Source organism: Falco peregrinus, chromosome 1, assembly GCF_023634155.1.
Source record: "Falco peregrinus isolate bFalPer1 chromosome 1, bFalPer1.pri, whole genome shotgun sequence".
Taxonomy (NCBI): Eukaryota; Metazoa; Chordata; class Aves; order Falconiformes; family Falconidae; genus Falco; species Falco peregrinus.
In genome coordinates this window covers 19,937,015-19,956,505 of record NC_073721.1, presented here as the reverse complement: position 1 = coordinate 19,956,505, position 19,491 = coordinate 19,937,015, and the positions used below count along the sequence as shown (strand labels likewise).

The following is a 19,491-nucleotide window of genomic DNA, read 5'->3' as shown; positions in this document are numbered from 1 at the left end:
AGGATGTTTACCCACACCTCTCGAGGCAGCAGCTGTTTGAAGTGCTAGGGGGCAATTTGGCTGCCCCTCGGGAGCTCCGCTGCGCGGGGGTCCCGCTGCAGCGCGGGGGGCAGGGGTGGGCTGTGGGGAGCAGGGCAGGGCTAGGGGGCAGGGGCAGGGCAGGGGGCTCCGGCTGCCCCGCGGCCGCCCGGCTCCAGCCCTGCCCGAACAAAGGCGAGGCGCGCCGGGAGCCGCGGGAGGGAGGGAGGGAGGGAGGGCGGGCTGGCAGGCCGGAGCCGGCTGCCCGAAAAGGCTTTTTTTTTTTCTTTAAAAAAAAAAAAAATCTCCAGGAAAAGAACTATCCAAACGCAACCCGAGAACTTTAAAAAAAAAATTACACAAACGCACAACAACACGAAAAGGTAAATAAAAATTATTTTTAAAATTAATAATAATAATAAAAAAATAATAGCAAAATAATAAGAAAAGCCCTAACTCTCGGTAACTCCCACCCCCTAGCGCAGACCCTGCCCCCGGCCCGCCCCACGCCGCGCACGGGGCCGCGGGCGCGCAGCGCGGCGCCGCCCGCTTCCCCCCCCCCCCCCCCCCCCCCCCCGCAGGCGGCAGCGGCGGCGGCGGCAGCGCCAACGGCCCCGCGGCGGCGGCGGCGGCGGGGGGAGGCGGGCGGCGCCCGGCGCCCGCCCCGCATCCCGCCGGCCCCGCATCCCGCCGCGCCGCCGGCCCCAAATGGATTATCTGCGGCTGGTGCTCTCCTGCCTCGTGCCCCTGCACGGCTGTCTGGCCGCCGGCAGCGCCCCAGGTACGGCCCCGGCGGCTGGGGGGTGTCCCCGGGGGTCGGGGGGGTTGTTTTGACAGGTGGTTGGCACCCCGGAGGATGGGGAGAAAGGCGAGAGCGGCCGCCGGCGGGGGTTTGCTTGCGGTGGGCAATTGGGGGAGATGGAGGCTGGGCGAGAAATAGTTGGCGTGCTTGGCGTGCGAGGGGCGCGTCAGCCCGAGTTTATTCTGCTACGTTTGACGCGCCCGGTTAAAACTACAAAGCGGAGCCGCGCCGGGCAGTCGCTGGGCCGGCCGGGCTGCGGCGGGGCTCGCCGAAGGCTCCCGGGGCGGGCCGGCCACCGACACCCCGCCGCGGGCACGGCGCCGAGCCCCTTCCCTCCGTCTTGCCTCCGCAGAGCTGCTCCTGTCCGGCAAACTCGGCGAGTATGGAGTGACCGTCCCCTTCAGCGCGGACTGCCGCGGCCGCTTCCTCTCGCACGTGGTGTCCGGCGGCGCGGCGGCGGGGACCGGGACCGGGACGGGCCCCGCCGCCTGCCCCCCGCGCCCGCCCCGCCGCCTGCCCCGCAGCCCCCTGGATGGGCCCCCCCGGCACGGCGCCGCCGGCCGCTTGCTCTACTTCAACGTGACGGTGTTCGGGAAGGAGCTGCACCTCCGGCTGAGGCCCAACCGGCGGCTGGTGCCGCCGGGCGCCGTGGCCGAGTGGCAGGAGGACTTTGAGGTGCTTTTCCGAGAGCCCCTCCAGCAGCGGTGCCTCTTCACAGGCGACATCTCGGGCATGCCCGGGGCCGCCGTGGCCATCAGCAACTGCGACGGACTGGTAAGCTGGGGCGGTGGGAGTGTGCCGCCCGCCTTCTGCGGTGGCTTTCTCGTCAGAGGTGGGACGTGGTGGCCTGAAGTGTGGTGTTTCCGTGGTGCGTGAGGTGGCCGTGCCGTACGTGGCCCTTGACCAGTGAGCAGCTATGGGTACCCTTGCCCTGTGTGGCTTGTGGCATAAGTGGGGCAGGGCACTGCGTGAGAGCGCTCCGACCAGTGTGCCGCTACGTTTATCTCAAGGGGTTGAAAGAATTGCCTGTCCCATGCCTGAGCCACCTCCTGCCCAGAGGTGGACCGTGCCAGATGCTGTTGTGCCCACGGGCTCAGCCCCATCCCCGGGATGGGTACCCACGCTGCCAGTGATGCTGCTTCATCCTTTTTCGCCCATGGTTTACCTTGGGATGGCTTCAGGAACTTTTATCTCTGTGTTTTCCACCTCTTAAATGAGGCTGAGTGAGCTCGAGCATCCCCTGCAATCACTGTTAGCAGGCAGGCTTGTGGCCTCTAAGCATCTTTTTAGGGGAGGACCTATTTTTTATTTTTTTCCCCTAATTGCTCACATGCTCAGAGCCTTTTGGCTTTCTGATTGCGGGGTGAGCACAGTTCAGTCTTGGTAACTTGCTGCCACAGGGTTTAATTGCTTAAATGGTTCCGTTACCTCCTTATCTCCAGTGCCTGGTCTGCCCGTAGGTTTTCTACCTTTGACACACTCGAGGAACTGCTTCTTATTTTTTTCATACCCTTTGGCCCATTGCCCTTCAAGTTGCCTTTGAGCCAATGTAATTCTCGTTTTAGGTGCCAGTGTTTGCTGTTTTCTCCTGGTACTACTTATGTTACTCCTGGGTAGGAATAAACGCCTTATTTTGCTTTATATATATATATATATATATATTTCTTTTTTGGTTTATTCTGGGAGTCCCTTAAGCCAATTTTGTCTGCAAGCACAGTTTGGCATTCCTTTCTTTTTATACAGTGCCTGGTGTTACTATACAAGCAGAAATGATAGAGCAGCACAGCTAGAAATACGTGTCGCCTACATATAGTAGTTTATTTTTTTGCCAACAATTTTAGCACATAATCCACAGCTTTTGAAGCATCTTTTTTGGAATCAGCTGAGGCTGTGAACTACAGAAGTTTCACCGTCACATGGGTCGTGCTGGGGCTGGTGCATTTGGGCAGGCTTGAAAGCTTTAAAGGTATTTCCTATAGCTCCAGCAAGCAAGTAGTAGTGCTGCATCTGGAACGAAGACCTGTTTTTAAAGTGTGCAGGCTGTACTGCAGTGCAGGTATCATTTCCGTTGGCATTGTGAGCGAAGGGATGCTGGAAGCGGTTGGCAGCTGAGTCCATGTCTCACCATGGTCGGGAAGCAGCAAGGACGGTGTTAGGGGTTTTCTCTCCCTCAGAGCCCACTCTGCTGTTAGGGTCTGTCTCAAATGACTTTAGTTTAACTGTTCCAGACTTTTATAGGCTTTAACCCCAAGTTCTCCCATCTCAGCCCCTTGCACACCTCAGGTGGGGGTTGTCATTATTTTTGCCCTTGTTCCAGCCATCCCTTGGCTGCAGGTGGTAGCGATACAGGTTTAGGGTGTAGCCTGTACTGCAGGATGCTTTTGCATGTGGATTTATTCAGCCACACCTGTCTGGCCATCCATGGTACCTCCAAGCCCACTCTTTTAAGCTCATGTAGAGGAAGAAGTGGCTTTTCCCCCAGGATCAGCAGCTCTGGGCACTTGCTTCATCTTTCTTTACCTTCATTAACCCCTGCTGCAGCCAGCTCTGCAGGGGGTTTGCTGTTGCTTTGCAGGATGGGATTAGCTGAGCTGGCTGCGTTGTGCTGATGCGCAGGGCTTCGGCGGTTTGCAAACGCTGAGGGCTTCTGCAGGATGTTTTTAGTGCAGCCCCATTTCTGAAGTATCTGGGACGTGATGTTAGCATCGTGATTGCTGATGTGTTGTCTCGCAGATGTTTTATTTCTTCGTGAAGAGCTCCAGCAGTACTAGGGAATAGGAAAAAAAAAAATAACATTTTTCTTTTTTAGTTCCTACAGTCTATTTATTGCTCCATGGCCAACAAATAAATGCCCTGGCCTCAAGCAGCAATTTCCCATCATCTGGCAAAGCACATGTGGCGATTGCAGACTGGGGGAAGAGGTCAGGAGGACAGAGCTTGAGGAGAGGCTCTGCTTCTTCCCCAGTAAAGAGGGTTTTGTGATACATCCAGTGTAGCAGTTGGTTTTTCTCTTTCCTGGATTTTCTGGCTGGTGGAGGTTGCTGCGTGGTCCTCTGGCTTAAGTTAGCATGATGGCTTATATGTGCTCAGGGTTCTTCCCCGTTGGAGGAGTCATGAGACCAAGAGGACCTCAAAAAAGCGATGAAAAGAACTTGATTTAGCAAATGGAGCAAGAAACAGAACCAAAACGCAGTGATGGGCATGGATGGGATGGGAGGATGGTATTCATGACCATGCTGTACCTCTAGCAGGACCCAGCAAGGAAGCAGTAGAGCTTCTGGGAGGGATGTATGCGGTCAGGAGTGTTGTTCATGTCGTGCTAGATAGGGAGTAATTTAACATGGGGAGCACCAGGTGGAGGTAGCTTTGTTGCTCTCTGATATGCACATACCCTGGAATTGCTGTGCACTTTTGCTGGAAGTTACCCACAAATTTCAAAAGGGGATTGCAGCTTTTGCATCCCAGTATAGCGTGCACTGTAGACGGCATTTGGCTGCTTGTTTCTGGTCAGAGGAAGCCTTGTGGGATGCTGTGGATGAAGGCTGTGTACACAAAGAGCTTACGCTGTGTATAAACAGAGACTGAGATTATAAATAATGAGGGGAAAAAACACCCAGCTCTTGAAAAAGAGAGTACACATTAAATCTTTCCTAAATCCATATTTAGCCATGTAAGTGAGATGATTTTTTTTCATAGATGCCAAACCCATGGCACTGTCCGTGGCTATTAGTTGCTGCAGGCATCCATGCATGAAAATATGGGCTTTTTTTTTTTTTTTTTTGTAAGGGTGTCTCGTACCAGGGTGGGAAGATGCTGTCGTCCATAACATAATTTCAAAGCTGATCTAAGCCACCAAATTCCTAACTGGTAAAGTAGCGCTAGGCAGAAATCTCCCCTGGCAGACACATCTCACTACATTGAAGGCATCCCGTATCTCCATACCGGCTTTAGCAGCCTGTGGTTGACCTTGCTTCCTTCATGCTTTGCTGGTTGCAGAGAAGGGTGAAGAATTATTGTCTGTAGGCACTGTATTTGCTTTTTGTCGCTGACTTTTCCCCCACTCTTCTCCGGGGTTATTTGCACCAAATGGCAGTGTGCTGCAAACTGTAGAGCCAGCATTTTCCATCCCAGTCGCCCTGGCTTCCTTTGGATGGGTGGCAGCAGATAAGCAGAGCACAAAAGCCCTCAGGAACGGTAATTAATGTGGAACGAAGGGAGAAACAGTCCCCATAATGATGCCCCAGTGCAGAAAGCATGGGTTTGTCTTCCAGGATTTTTGTTGCAGCTCCTGAACTGTGGGGTTAATTTTGGGACTAAAAAAGGTGTTGGTTTTAATGCCCAGAGCCGGGGGTGACCCTTTTGTTGCATAGGTCCCCCTGTCGTCAGCTGGTTTGGTTTTTACTTGGGTATGAGGGCTTTTCTCCCATGTGATAATCCTAATTTTTGGCAGTGAGATGAAAACAAGGCCCCATTTGGGCTGAAAACCTAATTAACTAATTAGCACTGAGCATGTCTCCATGCCTTCAACCCACCAGGACCTAGTTTTGAATCCTGGTTCTTGGGTCACCTGGCAAAGCCAACGTGGAGCAGCTCCCTGTCTGTAGACATCCCAAACCCTCTCTTGCCTCAGTATGAAGAGCAGGGAAAAGCAGTCAAGGAGTGCAGAGTGTCATGTTAGATGGCTTGCAAAGTGTTGTGCAAAGATGGCTTGAGAGGTACCAAAATAGTGACTGAGCAGCTCTGGACCATGCCCTGGTGCCACACATGCCGTGCTGCTGCAAGGTGCTGTCCCTCTCTGCGCAGGGCAGATGCATCTCTCTACTTATCCCCCGATGCCCTCGCCAGGCAATCTCTGGATGAAGGGGGAGCGGTGGCTACGACAGTGCCTGTGTTCATATAGCCTGGCTTTCTGGGACTTTTTGTCCAAATTAAGTGTGAATCGTGTAGGAAAAATACATACTATGCACGCAGCTGGATTTCCCCCTCCTCAGTGCTGTTTGCTTCTCTGGCTGAGTGGAGCTGCTTTATTAACTTTTCCACATTTCAGCTGTGTTGAAGTGTCAGAATTTCCTGAATTCCTGTGGGAGTTGGAGGTTTTTTTACCCAGCCGTGATGGAGGAGTTGCTTACCCGGGGTGCTGGGGGGTCCCCCCCTTAGCGAGGCTGGCACTGGGCCAGCCGAGCCAGTTCATCTCTCCCATAGCCTGGGGAGATGCAGAAGAGCTGGAAAAGAGACTTCACCCTCTGCGAGCTTTCAGAAGGGAGTTTGGTGTTTTCCATAAAAGAAGAAAAAAATAGTATTTTCTTTCTTTCCAGTGGAATTGTCTTCAAAGGGCCGTTTTTGAGTTTGGGAATGACCTTCTCTGAGAGCTGCAGACAGCATCTCATGTTAGAAATATTGGTAGTGGTAGTCCCACCTTCCCAGATTTAATTTGATTTGGTGCTATTAAACCAAATAAAACTGAGGGTTGGAGTCACAAGGCAAATTGATCATTGAGGGTGGGATTGATCACTTGGCAAGAGTCTAAGGAAAGCTTGTAGAGGCTTTTCGGATGGCGTCTGGCCTCTCTTGCTGCTACGTTTACAACCTTCGCAAAATGCAGAAATACAACCTGAACTGCTCCTTTTTAAGACTGGGCAGGTTTGTGCATGCCTCTTGCAATGGTGTTTTTGGTGTTTTTGGTGTTTTTGTGTTTGTGTGGGTTTTTTTGGGTTTTTTTTGTAAATGCCAAGGCGACTGCTGCGGTTTCTGTTTCATTTATTAGGCTGCTCTGATCAGATGTGCACACAAGTCCTTGTGGTTCCCACTTTGCCTGTTGGTCATCGCTGCAATCAGCAGCGTGTTGCATCCGGCCTTTGGGAGAAGGCACAGGCGAGAAAGCCTGGGCTGCTTTATTTCTTGTGCCATATATAATTAGCCACGAGCTGCAGAGCAGCACAAACCCAAGTGGGCTGTGGCTCAGGACCAGGCTCTTTCATATTTTAATCCAGCCTTGCCCCAGCACTTTCCTCCGGCCGCCTGACTCAGCAAGTCCCGGCTTTCGCTGTAAACCCATGAACTGGCTTTGGGGTGCCTCGTCCCAGGTGAAACACCCCGTGGCAGGGCTGCGAGAGGGTAGTGGTGTCCCAGCAGACCTCCTCTTGGGGCAGGCATTACTGCTTCTGCCACTAAGCTAAAACAGGATGCTGGCAGGGGTACCGCATCAGGTGCTTTTAGGTAGCAGGAGTGCCACTCCAGCCCAAATTTGTAGTGATGTGCAAGTTGAAAGCAAGTTAGTTGGTGGGAAATCATCAGCGTAATTTGGGTATATAAAATCCAAGAGTGTTTTTGATGCTTGTGCTAGATGCCCAGTGCTTTGTCCTTCCTAGCTACTAATTTTTGTATTAAACCCACCTCCTCTTATTGTATAATAAAGAGCAATGCCTCGGACCTGCCCCATCATCATTGACTTGCCACCCAAGCGCATCCAACTTGCCACTTGGACCTGATCTGTGATTGACTCCTTGCCCTGATCTCTGCCTCATCACCACCACCTTGCCTTGGTGCTCCAGACTCTTGGTTGAACCTTGCTGTGATCTTCACCTCCTTGGCTGGAGGTGTTGGGACAGGCCCTTACTGGAGAGGTCCTGCCCTGGTGACCTGAATGTCTCCTGTGGGAAGGACCTGAGATACGTGTATCAGGCAAGTTGATCCTAGCACAACTGCCTGTACTTAGATTCCTTGGGAAGGAAGTAAAACAAAACCAGCCAAAACCCTGCTTTGCAGAGGAGTTAAGCAGCTAATAAAACCCAAGTGGAGCAGGAAATTTGATGAAGTCTAACAGAGCCAGGTTGGCTGATGCCACAAGGAATGCAATGGTACGTGAATGTGAAGGGGATCCAATGACCCAGGTGGGCTTGGAAGAGCCCCAGCTTTTCCTGGCTGTTTACAGAGCCCAGCTCACGTCTTCATACAGCTCTGTGCAAAATGTGTGTGTATATATATATATATATATGTAATTTTTATTTTATTGGATGAAAACAGTTCCAGTACCCCAACCCTGATGAGGACTCCAGTAGGTACATGCTTTTGAAGGCTTTTCTGTAAGAACAGATCCATATGTCCTGCCTGTGCTTTCCAGGCAGCTATTCAACAGCAGGCAGCAGTGGGCAGCCTGGAGGAAGGGGCACACGCCTGTGGGATGGAGGGAGCTGTGAAAAAATGCTGGGCTGGGAGGGGGCTGCCTGTGGGATGGAAGCCAAATCCTGGCGATCCTTTTGCTTGCCAGAAGTCCGAGCCGGCTGGCACTGCAGTGTGTGAGTGCTTGGGCTGATGTAAGGGGAATTTGGTTGGAGCTTGGTGTTAATTAGGAGCAGGTCAGTAGCTGGGACATTTCCAGCGATGTTTGCCCTTCCATTCATCTTCCCCATGTTTGGGACATGCAGTCCTAATGCTTTCCAGTTTCTCTGAAGGGATTCTCCTGTGTTAATACTCAAGCACTTTGTGAGGCAGAGATGATGGTTTCTTTATGCTTCCTTCTCGCTGTGATTGCAGATTGTAGCGTGAGTGAAATGGCAAGATTCCTCCCTGGCACTGTGGCCCTGGGGATTTGGAGGGTGCAGGGAGGCGAGGTGGTGTGGAAGCCTGTGCATGCAGCCTGTATCCCCTGATGTGCAGGGTTAGGCAGAAAAACTTGTCGCTGATGAGAAGGAATAGAGTTTCCTAGCCATATAGAGGCATAACTTGATTCGTCACCAGGTTTTCTTTGGTTGCTTGGTTTGCCCACCCCCCCCCCCTTTTCCTGCCCCCCCCCCCCCCCCCCTTTTGTTTTTTCCCCATCTACACGAGAAATTAAGGATCATCATACATGAACACGGTAATAAATCCATCCCAGTGTCATGGAGTAGTAACAAGACACCCGGTTTATTTGGGATGCTTTACTCTTTGCATTCATGCATGCTCTGCATCAATCTTTAATGCATATATTGAGTGTGCATGTACACATATGCATATATAAAAGCACACCTTTTTTTTCCCCTTTTCTTTGTTTCTTTCTGGAATCCAGGCTGGCCTCATTCGGACAGACAGCAACGAGTTCTTCATCGAGCCCCTGGAGAGGGGGCAGCAGGAGACAGAGGAGCATGGGAGAGCCCACGTGGTGTACCGCCGGTCAGCTATCCGGCAGGATGGTGCTGAGCCCCGCCAGGACCTCCACCCTGAAGGTAGGGGCTGCTGGAATCTAGTCTTTCCCAGCAGTTGTTCCCTCCCAACTGTTTCTTGTGGGGGGAGGGTGTCTTCTTCCACTTGCCCTCTGTCTTGTACATCTCACCCCATGGCTTTAGGCTGGCTTTAACCACCGGTTGGGTCATCAGTGAGAAGAAAGGCAAGGAAATGCTGGGCTTTTGCTGGAAACTTTGAAATTCTTCGAAATTTGTTAAAATTGGATGAGTTATATATGAGTTATTCTTCCTCTTCGAAGAACAATAATCTCCTAGATGGGTGTGATCAGGCCCATGGGTGATCATATCAGCCTTGGCATTGAAGTGGAGTTGGGACTCGGGAGAAAAGGCGTCATGAGGACTTGGTCCGATTTGGCTGCTGACTGCGGCTTGAAGATGTAGGTGCTGCAGTCTTGTTTTAATCACCTATCTGCTGTGAAATGTGGTGTTGATTTGACTTCTTAACAGCTGATAGAAGCCCTTCCTTTTCCCAGCGTTCATAATTAATTTTGCTTTTCTAAAGCTTTGTTCTTTTTTTTTCTTCTTCTTTGCCTTGAAGGAGAAAACGGGGCTTTTTTTTTAATATAACATCACTTAGCTGTGCGCTACACTCTGTGTGCATAAATCACCTGCCCACTTCCCCTCTCACCTGCATAAAGCTGAGCTCACCCAGGAGTTTACAAACATGGGGTCAATGTTGTGCAACAGCACTCTATAAACCTATTTATATTTACACAGAGGTGTTAGTCTTTCTTGGTGTTTATTTACCTCTTGTGGCACTGTAAGCAGCTCCCTGATTTTTAAAAAAGTTTAAAAGTCTTCCCCAGTATGCTTGTTGCTTTTGTGGCATCGCTAATAGAATTGCAATTGAGTGTTTTAAAGGTGCTGTTGGGTACAGGGTGAGGGATGCATGAAGGGTGAAGGGTGCTATGAAGGATGGAGGATGCTCTGCCTGCAGCTATCTGCTCCCAAGAAGCAGCCCCCAGCTTTGTACTTGTCCTCCTAGCTACCTTACTGCATCCCCAGGTGTCCTCCCACCACCCAATGGACAGTGCAGGACCATCGTCACATAGATGTGTCTTTTAGTGCTGGTGCTCCCAGTTCAGAGCCGTTTCCCCATTGCAGTGCAGGGTGGATCAGCGACCTGGCTGGAGTTAAAGATCCAGTTTATTTTTCCGGCTTGATTTGTATTTTTTTTGAATGTCACCACAGTGCCAGGTCAACTTAATGGCTGTTTCTTTTTCTGCCTTGCTCAGTGCCCGGTGTGCGGGTGGGTGATCTCCCCAACTCCCTGGAGCTGATGACAGAGCGGCTGGGGGACGCGGATCGCAAGAGGCGCCATGCCAGGAAGGATGACTACAACATCGAGGTCTTGCTGGCAGTGGACGACTCGGTGGTACGCTTCCATGGGAAGGAGCATGTCCAGAACTACGTCCTCACCCTCATGAACATAGTAAGGCTTGGCTGCGGGGGGCTGTGGCTCCCACCCTTCCCTTACTTTACTGCTCTTCCCATGCTGCAAATCTGTTATCCTGGTAAAAAAATGTGTTTGGGAGTGGGGAAAGTGCTGCAGGAAGGGCTGTTCCTGCACACAGACGGCTCTGGCATTTAATTGCTGTAGCAATTGAAGTGATGGAAAGCAGAGTCCTTTTCTGTTCATCTCTGCCATGTTCCCCTGGCTGACAGCAGGGCCCAGCATGTTGGTTGCCATCACCATCTGTCACCTGAGTCCAAGAGCATCTTCTTGTTCTCCTGGCCAAGACCATCTCCTTCTTGTCGCCAAAACCTCAGCAAATGTGAGGAAAGAGAATGGTTGTTGATTATTTAGTTTGAAATGAATTTTTTTATTTATTTTGTAATTATGGTGCTTTATTTTTTGAATAAAATTTGTTGATGGGGAAGATTTTTATAGATTTTCAGAAGTTTTTTCACATTCCTTGGAAAACCTGGGCACCTTGAGGATTAGTCAGATGTGTTTGAAAAGGAGTTTATAGCAGCTTTACAGCAGCCCTGCTTCCACCCGGTGGCACAGGGCAGCCTGTGCTGACTCCCTACACTGCTTATCTTTCCTTTTTAAGATAAAAATGTACATACTCCCCAAGTCCTGAGAGATGTGGAAGGATCAACATTTATTCATCTAGTCATCTCGCAGGTTTGCTCTGTTGGCACCTGAATGATTGCAGATAGGGTCTGCAGATCTTTCGTGCACTCTCCCATTTTTTGCTTTGTTTTCCATGCTTTATCCTCGCCTCTATTTTTAAGTACTTAATTTTTAAGTATTTTTAAGTATTTGTGTGATGATGGAAAGTGTTTGAGAAGCACAACCAACTTGGAAATAACCAGGCTATGAGGATGCTTTTGCTTTTTGTTTGCTTGTTTGTTTGGGCATTATTTCTGCCCTGACAGGCAGGCTCAGAGCCATATTGCCAGTAACGAAGGGAAAATTGTCAACATAAGGGGTAAAGGTTTATGGGATTAGAGGCCAAGCATAATGTGGCCAGTCCCAAATAGAGGAGATGTTGGCTTTAAAAAGCAAATGCCTTCATGGCAACGTTTTCTTCTCTGGTGCTCTATTCTGATGCCTGTGGTTGGATGCTCTCAGCATCACTTAAGTTCCCTCTCTGAAAGTGTCTACCCTTTGCTTATTAAATCCTTCTGCACGGGGGAAGCTGCAGGGTTCCCTATTCTGACCCCGGGCTCTTCCCACGTTACGGGGGTCGGAGATGATGTCATTTTTCCTTTCCGATCTGGGGGGATGGACGGTTTGAGCGCCTGGGGATTGTCAGCTCTAATCAAAAGGTTGGTTTTCAGGCGCATTTCATGGTTTATACCCCGCGGGCAGGACTTTTCAGGGAGTGAATGCACGGGGTGCTGTGCTGGGAGAAGGGAGGACCGCTGTCTATTCAAATAAAGGCAGCACTGGAGACTATAATGAATTAAATGAAGGGGGGGGAAAAAGCAGCATCAATGAAAAGAAGGAAAAAACCAGGATAATGCATGCAACAAATACTTCCCCCGAGTATTATTTCCTTCTGTATATTCTTCCCCCACCCCCTTCCCTTTCTTTCTGGTTTTTAGTGCGTTTTCTTTCCAGCTTTGCCATGACCTCTGTCCGCCTCCTCTTCCCTTGGCGCCGCCTCGTTTCCTTACCGGCTCAGATTGCCTTAAAATACCCGATTCAGCAGAAAAAAAAATGCTTGCTGGCCTGGATGGCAGAGGGAGAGAGAGAGGAGGGTGCTGGGGGTTGGTGGGGAGGAGCGTGCAGGGACCACACAGCTGAACACTAATCCCATTAGTTGGAGGCAAGGAGAAGGAGGAGAGGCTTGGCCAGCCCTCTAATGAGGAAAGCACTTAATGAGCTGGACCGGAGTATGCTGGGGAGATGCTACATGGGAGCCAGCTGGGAAAGCCTCCAGGAGGTTTTCTATCAAGCTATAACCCAAGGAAAGGGGGCAATGAGTGTGGAAGTTGATAATAAACTTTCCTGGCCCTTTCTGGGGTTCTTGTTGGATGCTGAGGGGGGTTAGGGCATGTACCCCTTCCTGGTGGTGCATGGGCTTGGCTTAACACAGCGTTGCTGTAGGTGGGGTCCTAGGGCTCTCCCTGAGACACAAACCCTTTTATTAGGAACTTGGTGTCAGCTGGAGCTCAGTGGTAAATGATTTGTCACAGAGAAGTTTTTTTTAAAAAAAAAAAAAACCAAACCCTTATTTTGTTGCCAGAAATGTGGATGCCAGACTTTTCATTAAACGGCACTCTGTCCATCCCAGGAAGCTGACATGGGGATGACTGCTCCTTTTGTGCACCTAAGAGCTTCCCCTGCCTTCCCTACCAGCCCCCAGCCTGCATTCCCAGCCTGCCATTCCCTTCTTGGCTCAGAGGCTACATGAGGATTTTAGGTCAGGTTGAAGTGAGTGGGAAACGTATCCTTTGCCGTTGCTTGCTGTGTGTGCTGGAGAAGGCGCATCTGAGCATCTCTCATAACTGAGCCAAGCATCACTGTCCACCCTAGCAAAACCTGGCCCCCTCTCTGATGCTGGGCTCTTGAAATGAATATTTGGTGATGTGGTGGCTGGGGGAATCATAGAACCATAGAATAGTTTGGGTTGGAAGGGACCTTAAAGACCATCTAGGTCCAAGCATCCTGCCATGGGCAGGGACACCTTCTGCTGGACCAGGTTGCACAGCTTCTCTGGGCAACCTGTGCCAGTGCCTCACCACCCTCGCAGTACAGAATTCCTTCCTACTAACTCATCTGACTCTACCCTCTTTCAGTTGAAAACCGTTACCCCTTGTCCTGTTGCTACAGGCCCTACTAAAAAGTCTGTCCCCATCTTTCTTATAAGCCCCCTTTAAATACTGAAAGGTCGCTGTAAGGTGTCCCTGGCACCTTCCCTTCCCCAGGCTGAACAACCCCAACTCCCTCAGCCTGTCCTCACAGGAGAGGTGCTCCAGCCCCCTCATCATCTTCACAGCCTCCTCTGGACTCGCTCCTATGGGTCTGTGTCCTCCTTGTGCTGGGGGCCCGGAGCTGGACTCGGTACCCCAGGTGGGGTCTCACCAGAGCGGAGCAGAGGGGGAGAATCGCCTCCCTGGGCCTGCTGGCCGCGCTGCTTTTGATGCAGCCCAGGATGTGGTTGGCTTTCTGGGCTGAAAGGGCACATTACTGGGTCTTGCTGAGCTTCTGGTCAACCAACACCCCCAAGTCCTTCTCCTCAGGGCTGCTCTCCGTCCATTCTCCACCCAGCCTGTATTTGTGCTTGGGATTGCCCCCACCCAGGTGCAGGACCTCGCACTTGGCCTTGCTGAACTTCATGAGGTTTGCTCAGGCCAACCTCTCAAGCCTGTCAGGGTCCCTCCAGATGGATCCCTTTCCTCCAAGGTGTCAACCACACCACGCAGCTCGGTGTCGCCAGCAAACTTGCTGAGGATGCACTCAGTCCCACTGTCCATGTTGCCAACAAAGATGTTGAACAGCCATTCCCTGGCCTTGCTGGCTGCCTGTGGCAGGGGTTGTGATGCTACTGAAGCAAAATTAGCATGCCCCAGCCGTAGTGACTGCTGTGTGTGAGGGCTGAAGGGCTGGGAACCAGGAAGGGGATCCAGCACCCCGTAAGGGAAGAGGAGAGGAAATGTTTTGTGTCCTGCTTTGCTCTTCAGCCTCTTGACACTCAATTGGGCTCCTTGGTTTTCTCCTCTGGACTTCCCAGCGCTCGCCCCTGATGCTCTTGAGGCTGGGGCTGGCCCTGCTCAGAGGAGGCAAACCAAGCTATGGGCTATATTAAGCCTGGCCCTGGTATCAACTGGTTTGCTGGTTTTTTTGTAGGATATTGCCCATGATTTGGTTAAGGGTGCCAGGGTACTTGGTGTTTTCCCATTGTTTCGGGTTACTAGGAAACCCCATGAGTCAGAGCCCTCTCCAGGCTGGGACTTGCCCAGCTCCCCTCCGGCACATCAGCCAAATAAATTATTGTTCCCAAGGGCTGAGTGACAAAGAGTGCTACTGAGACCCCACAGAGGAGAGCGTTAGGGGGGAAAAAAATCAAACGTCTGGCTTTAATTTTAACCTGGGATTATCTGAAAAGCCAACCTGGAGCATGGACTGCTTGAGACACAGATTTGCTGAGCTTGGTGCCGTTTCTGGAGGGAGACCAGTCTAAAATAATGTGCACATTAGAGTCCTTCTGGTCTATGATTGCCTGGGGTTTTTTTGTTCGTTCATGATCCATCTCCATGCTAACTGATAATAACAAAAAAATATCTCTGATGTCTCTGTTACGCCTGCACACACTTTTTCCCACCCCCTGCATAGGCTCATGTGTTTGTTGCTATGTTTTTGGGACAACATGGCCTGTTGCGTAGAGAATTATGATAAGATCTAGAGCTTTGCTCTGCAGAGCAAACCTCCCCTTTCCTCCATTCCATTGCTAGTGCGGGTCAGCCCTTGCAGAGGTGTTCGCAGTGGTGTGCTTCCCTGCAGGGGACGCAAGTGCATGTAGCGGGCCAAATAAAGTTGTCAGGGGGACTTTTGCCTCTGCTTCTAGCCACTTGTCCCCAGAAAACAGGCTCAGGGTGAATCAACTGGCATGAAAACTGAGCGAGGGAATAAAAGAAAGGAGCTTAAAGATGACTTGGCTGTTCTGAGTAAGCGATCTGGGGTTTTGAAATGTCAGCTATTCTGCTGGTTTGGCAAATTCTTCTCGTGTCTCTCTCTTTGTTTTCCTTCCCTGAAGAACGGCGAGGTCTAGATGTTGCCAGTGCGGTTTGCTGTCGAGATCTTGCGTCTGGGGCTGCAGACTCGGGGCTGGCCAGAGGCTTGCAGGGATTTAGGTAGGCAGCCTTCCTTGCTCCCAGCACCAGTGAGGGTCTGGGAGGGGGGTCCCATGCACTTGACAAATTGATTGAGCATTTCGGAGAGGATGCACAGGGTTTTAAATGCTCCTTTCAGTCTTTGTAAAGTGTTAGCGTTGTCCCCTTGGCGCTGCAGGGCTGGGGGCTTTGGAGTTGCCTGCGGGGGGTCCTGTGGGCTGCGTGTTCTTGCATATTTGCACTTAACGTGCAGCTAGCCTTAAGGGCTGGTCTGTTATAGGTGGGGGAAAAAGTTCTCTCTTAAATGAAATAGGAGAGCACTTCTTGCCAGGTGTCAGTGTTAAACAGGCTGGGCATCTAACCACATGGTTGAGAGGGCTAAGAAGATCTTTATCCCATCTGTCTTCAGGGAGGTGGGTCCCTTCACTGGAGCCCATTGCAGAACAGGTATTTTCGGGGGGGGATTTTCTCTGCAGACACACTTAATGGCATCCGCAGAGGGCAGGGGGAGCTGTGCCAAGCCTACAAACTGCTCTCTGGGCCAATTTCCATCCCCTCTGCTTGCTTGAACCAGCCCAGGGTGGGTTGGTGGGGAGTGGGGAGGTGATGCTTGTGCCCCCCACCCCCAGCTCCATCGACACTTCTTCCACAGACACTGAGGTGCTGTGGGGGATGCTGGCCCTGCTGATGCTGCCCACCAGAAACTTGGAAACTGCGGGGTCAGAGCAGTCACAGCAGCAAGTGCTTTTGATTTTTTTATTTTTTTACCTCCATCAATTATTTATATCTGGCTATTAAGGGAAGTCCATAGCCTTGGGCAGTCTGGTTCCACATCTGCTTTCTGAATTAACTGTAAAGGTCGATGCTGAGCTGGTATCTGTTAAGTACAGATCCCTGCCTAAACGCTGCCCTCCTCTACACAAGACAGGGGCTGGGGTTTAGGGTTAACCCTTTGGTTCAGGGGCTGGAGGGGTACCTAGTCCTTGCTACCTGGAGAAGGGTGGGATTTAGCACTGCTTTAAAAGGAAGATTTAGGGGATTAAATCCCATCTTGGAATAATACAGCTTCTTGTGTCTTAGTCCCTTAATGAGCTGTTCCTAAGCTGCTCGTGGTTCTGCTGTCCATAGCCACTCCTCTAGCAAGGCTGAGGAAGGATGCGCAGTGCTGGGAGGGTGTTGATGAGTTTATTTGTCAATGCCTGTGAAAAATATTGCTGTTCCCAAATTTTTTTTTTTCTCCCAGGGTAGCTAACGTTGCCTGGGGGTGCGTGATTTAGGGCAGGGAGCTCTTCTCAGGCCTGGGGACTGTTTGCAGGCACTGCTGGGAGGAAGAGACATTGCTGAGAGGAACCATTGCTGCATGGTATGTCAGGCAGCACAGAGCAAAGTTCTCATCCCACCAGCTCCTCTGCTTGTGCTCCTCCCTCCCCTGGATGCGACCCTTCTCTTGCCGGCTGGGGCTGCCATGTGGCAGGTTTTTATGCAGCATCCTTTCCCACTGCCTGTGGGGTCTGCTGAGCATCCTGCCAGAATAGCCTGTGCAGCTGGGCAGGGAGAGGTCTGCGCTGCTCCCTTGGGAGCTCTGGGTCACAGCAGGGTCAGGCCGGGGCTTGGCCAGGAGCTGCAGCTGGTGGAGAGGTTCCTAAGGCAGGAACATGGTTCGTCACAGTGCATTGAAGGGTCCTCAGGAACAGAGTGCCAGTGGATGATGCTGAGGTGCTGACTGAAGAGGAGGCTTAATGATGCTCCAGCTCCTGACAAGTGCTGGTGATGAAGGAAAATGCATAAAGATTTGGGAAAGTGAAGGAAATGGCCATGTTTTCCCCCTCGTTCCCTGAACTGTCCCCTAGGTCCAGCTCTTTAGGGCCATAGCATATCTTTCATTTCTCCCTCTCTTCCCTCATTTCTCACCCTTTTACATTGCCTCTCATACAACAGGCATTAAGGCTGGGGTATTTTTGCAAAGGGTCAGACTCCTGATGTGGGACTTCTCAGGTTTGCTAACATTTTCTCCAGGGTGCCAAAGCCTCCTACATTCCAAACCGCGAGGCTGAGCATGACCCTCCCACTGGGTTGTTGCTGCTCCTTGCTGGGATGGATGCTTCGTGCTTTGGTGTGACTGTAGGTCTGAGTAATGCTTTCAAGCAGGAGCCCAGCTGCAATGCTGCACAACCTTCCTCCCATCTGTGCGCACACCAAAAAAAACCCCCAGAGTTAGCATTGGAAGAAATTCATAGTATTCTGATTATTCTTACAAAATGCCTTTAAAAGGTGCTGGTGCAGGGTGAAGGAGCATCCCAACCACGATGAGCAAGGGTGAGCTGAGGATGCGCAGTGCAGCATTATCTTTCCATGCTGATGAAGAAATGACCCCGTGGGGCTTACAGCCTGTGCATCCAAAGGGATGCACTAATGAGGATGGGCTGGTGATTTATTTATTGATTATTTTTTTTTTTAATTCTTCTGCATTCGAGATGTGGCAGGCTCAGGACCTGTATTACCCCTCTGTAAAGCTTGAAGCCACTCCATGGGAGTATTAGTTGTCATGGGGCAACGTTAACTTTGGGTTTTTGGGTTTAAAAATGGCCCAAGTGGGCATTTCAAACAGATACACAGGGTATAAATTAGGGGTCTTGTAAAGCACTCATGCAGTCTGGGAAATGCCTGGCTTGGATTTGGGCAGCAGTAAAGGGGTAGTTGTCACTCAACCCCTGAGTTCAAATGTAAGCTTAAAAAAAAAGGAATGGGGAAAAAAATAGAAAAGCTCCATAAATCTGGCTTTACAATATTCATCTAGTCTGGAAGGCTGTGGTAGAGCTGAGGCAAATTATTTTCTCTTGGACAAAGTTGAAAAAGTGTGTTTTAATTTAAACATTCATCCTAGTAAATATTAAAGATGGTTTTAATTTGACTTCCTCAACTCCTGCAGTGAACCCCCATTTGTGTCAGTGTTCATTTCGGAGGCTTTTGGAGGATAAGAAAGTCCCATTCTCTAAAAATCAGATTTTTTTTCCCTGGGCTGTATTTTCACATGTGCTTTGCAGGTGGGTGAAGGCTGGTGTAGGATCTCCTGCGCTTGCATGGGTTTATGGCTGCCCGCTCAGTGCTACTCTCAGTGGCTGCCTGTCACCATGCACAGCTCGGAGGGACCTTTCTCATCTGGATATCTTCTTCTCTTGGTAGCACTTAGGACTAGAATTTGTTTATTCATCCTAGAAACGCAGAAGGAAATGGTTATAGCTTATTATTTCCTTTGCAAAATCATTTTTAATAGCTGATGTTGATAGATACCTTATTGACTCACAAGCCCTCCCTGTTCTTTTTGTTGTATTGTCTTCTCCTGGGGTTTCTGAAGTGGTAGGTCAAATTTGAGTCACCGGTATAACTGAGTAATGCCGTTGCTTTGATAAAATCGCTCATCTCTCTCCCAAAAGCCGTTTTTAATTTCCACCAAACACAAGGATGCTGGAGTCTGAAGCATTTCCTTCCATCTGAAGACTTCATGCTCCGAAGGGAGCAGTGGCTCATTGTGAGATGGTCAGCAGTGGAGGCAGTCCCCGTGGGAAAATCAGCCCTCCTCTCTTCTCTTGATGGGACGGGTGATGCCATTGACCATCCGAGCCACCCATCCTGGGGAAATTTGGCTTATTCCAGCTTGGCTTTTTGACTCTATGGTTTTTACACAGGGGCAAAATAACAAATAAAAAGCTGGGGGTTTGAGGAGGGAGATGAGGTCTTTGTACCTGGTCTTGTGTAGTCTCGGAAAGTCGGGTAGGATGCTGAATGTGGGAGCCTGGAGGACAGGAGGAGCTTGAGAGCTGGGATGATCTTAACTTCTCTGGTTTTATGTCCCTCCTTTCTACAGGTAGATGAAATTTATCATGACGAGTCCCTGGGCGTCCACATCAACATCGTGCTGGTCAGGATGATCATGGTGGGATACCGCCAGGTAAATACAGTGTTTGGACGTGGTGAGGAAGAGATGCTATTCAGGCTGGCCCCTGCTTTTTGGCCACTTTCCTTGTTCAAGCCCTGCCTCATGAGGGCAGGAGGGTTGCTGAAATGCGGTATTATAGGCACAGCAGGCAGCTTCTGCTTCTTCCAAAGCCGGCAAGTGTGCAGCAACACTGTGGCTTAGTGTGTCTTCACCATAATATTTAACAG

General features: G+C 50.6%; 1 protein-coding gene across 4 annotated transcripts in view; it reads left to right on the top strand.

Annotated features, from left to right (window-relative positions):
• Positions 1-608: 608 nt before the first annotated feature.
• ADAMTS14 (ADAM metallopeptidase with thrombospondin type 1 motif 14) overlaps positions 609-19,491 on the top strand; it is a 39,440-nt gene continuing 20,557 nt past the window's right edge. For all 4 annotated transcript variants that reach the window (XM_055813700.1, XM_055813698.1, XM_055813692.1 and 1 more), the window contains exons 1-5: positions 609-799; positions 1,173-1,594; positions 8,865-9,021; positions 10,275-10,471; positions 19,193-19,276. In XM_055813700.1, coding sequence (XP_055669675.1) covers positions 727-799; positions 1,173-1,594; positions 8,865-9,021; positions 10,275-10,471; positions 19,193-19,276 — 933 coding nt within the window. In that variant the 5' untranslated portion in view covers positions 609-726. The remainder of the gene's footprint in view (positions 800-1,172; positions 1,595-8,864; positions 9,022-10,274; positions 10,472-19,192; positions 19,277-19,491) is intronic.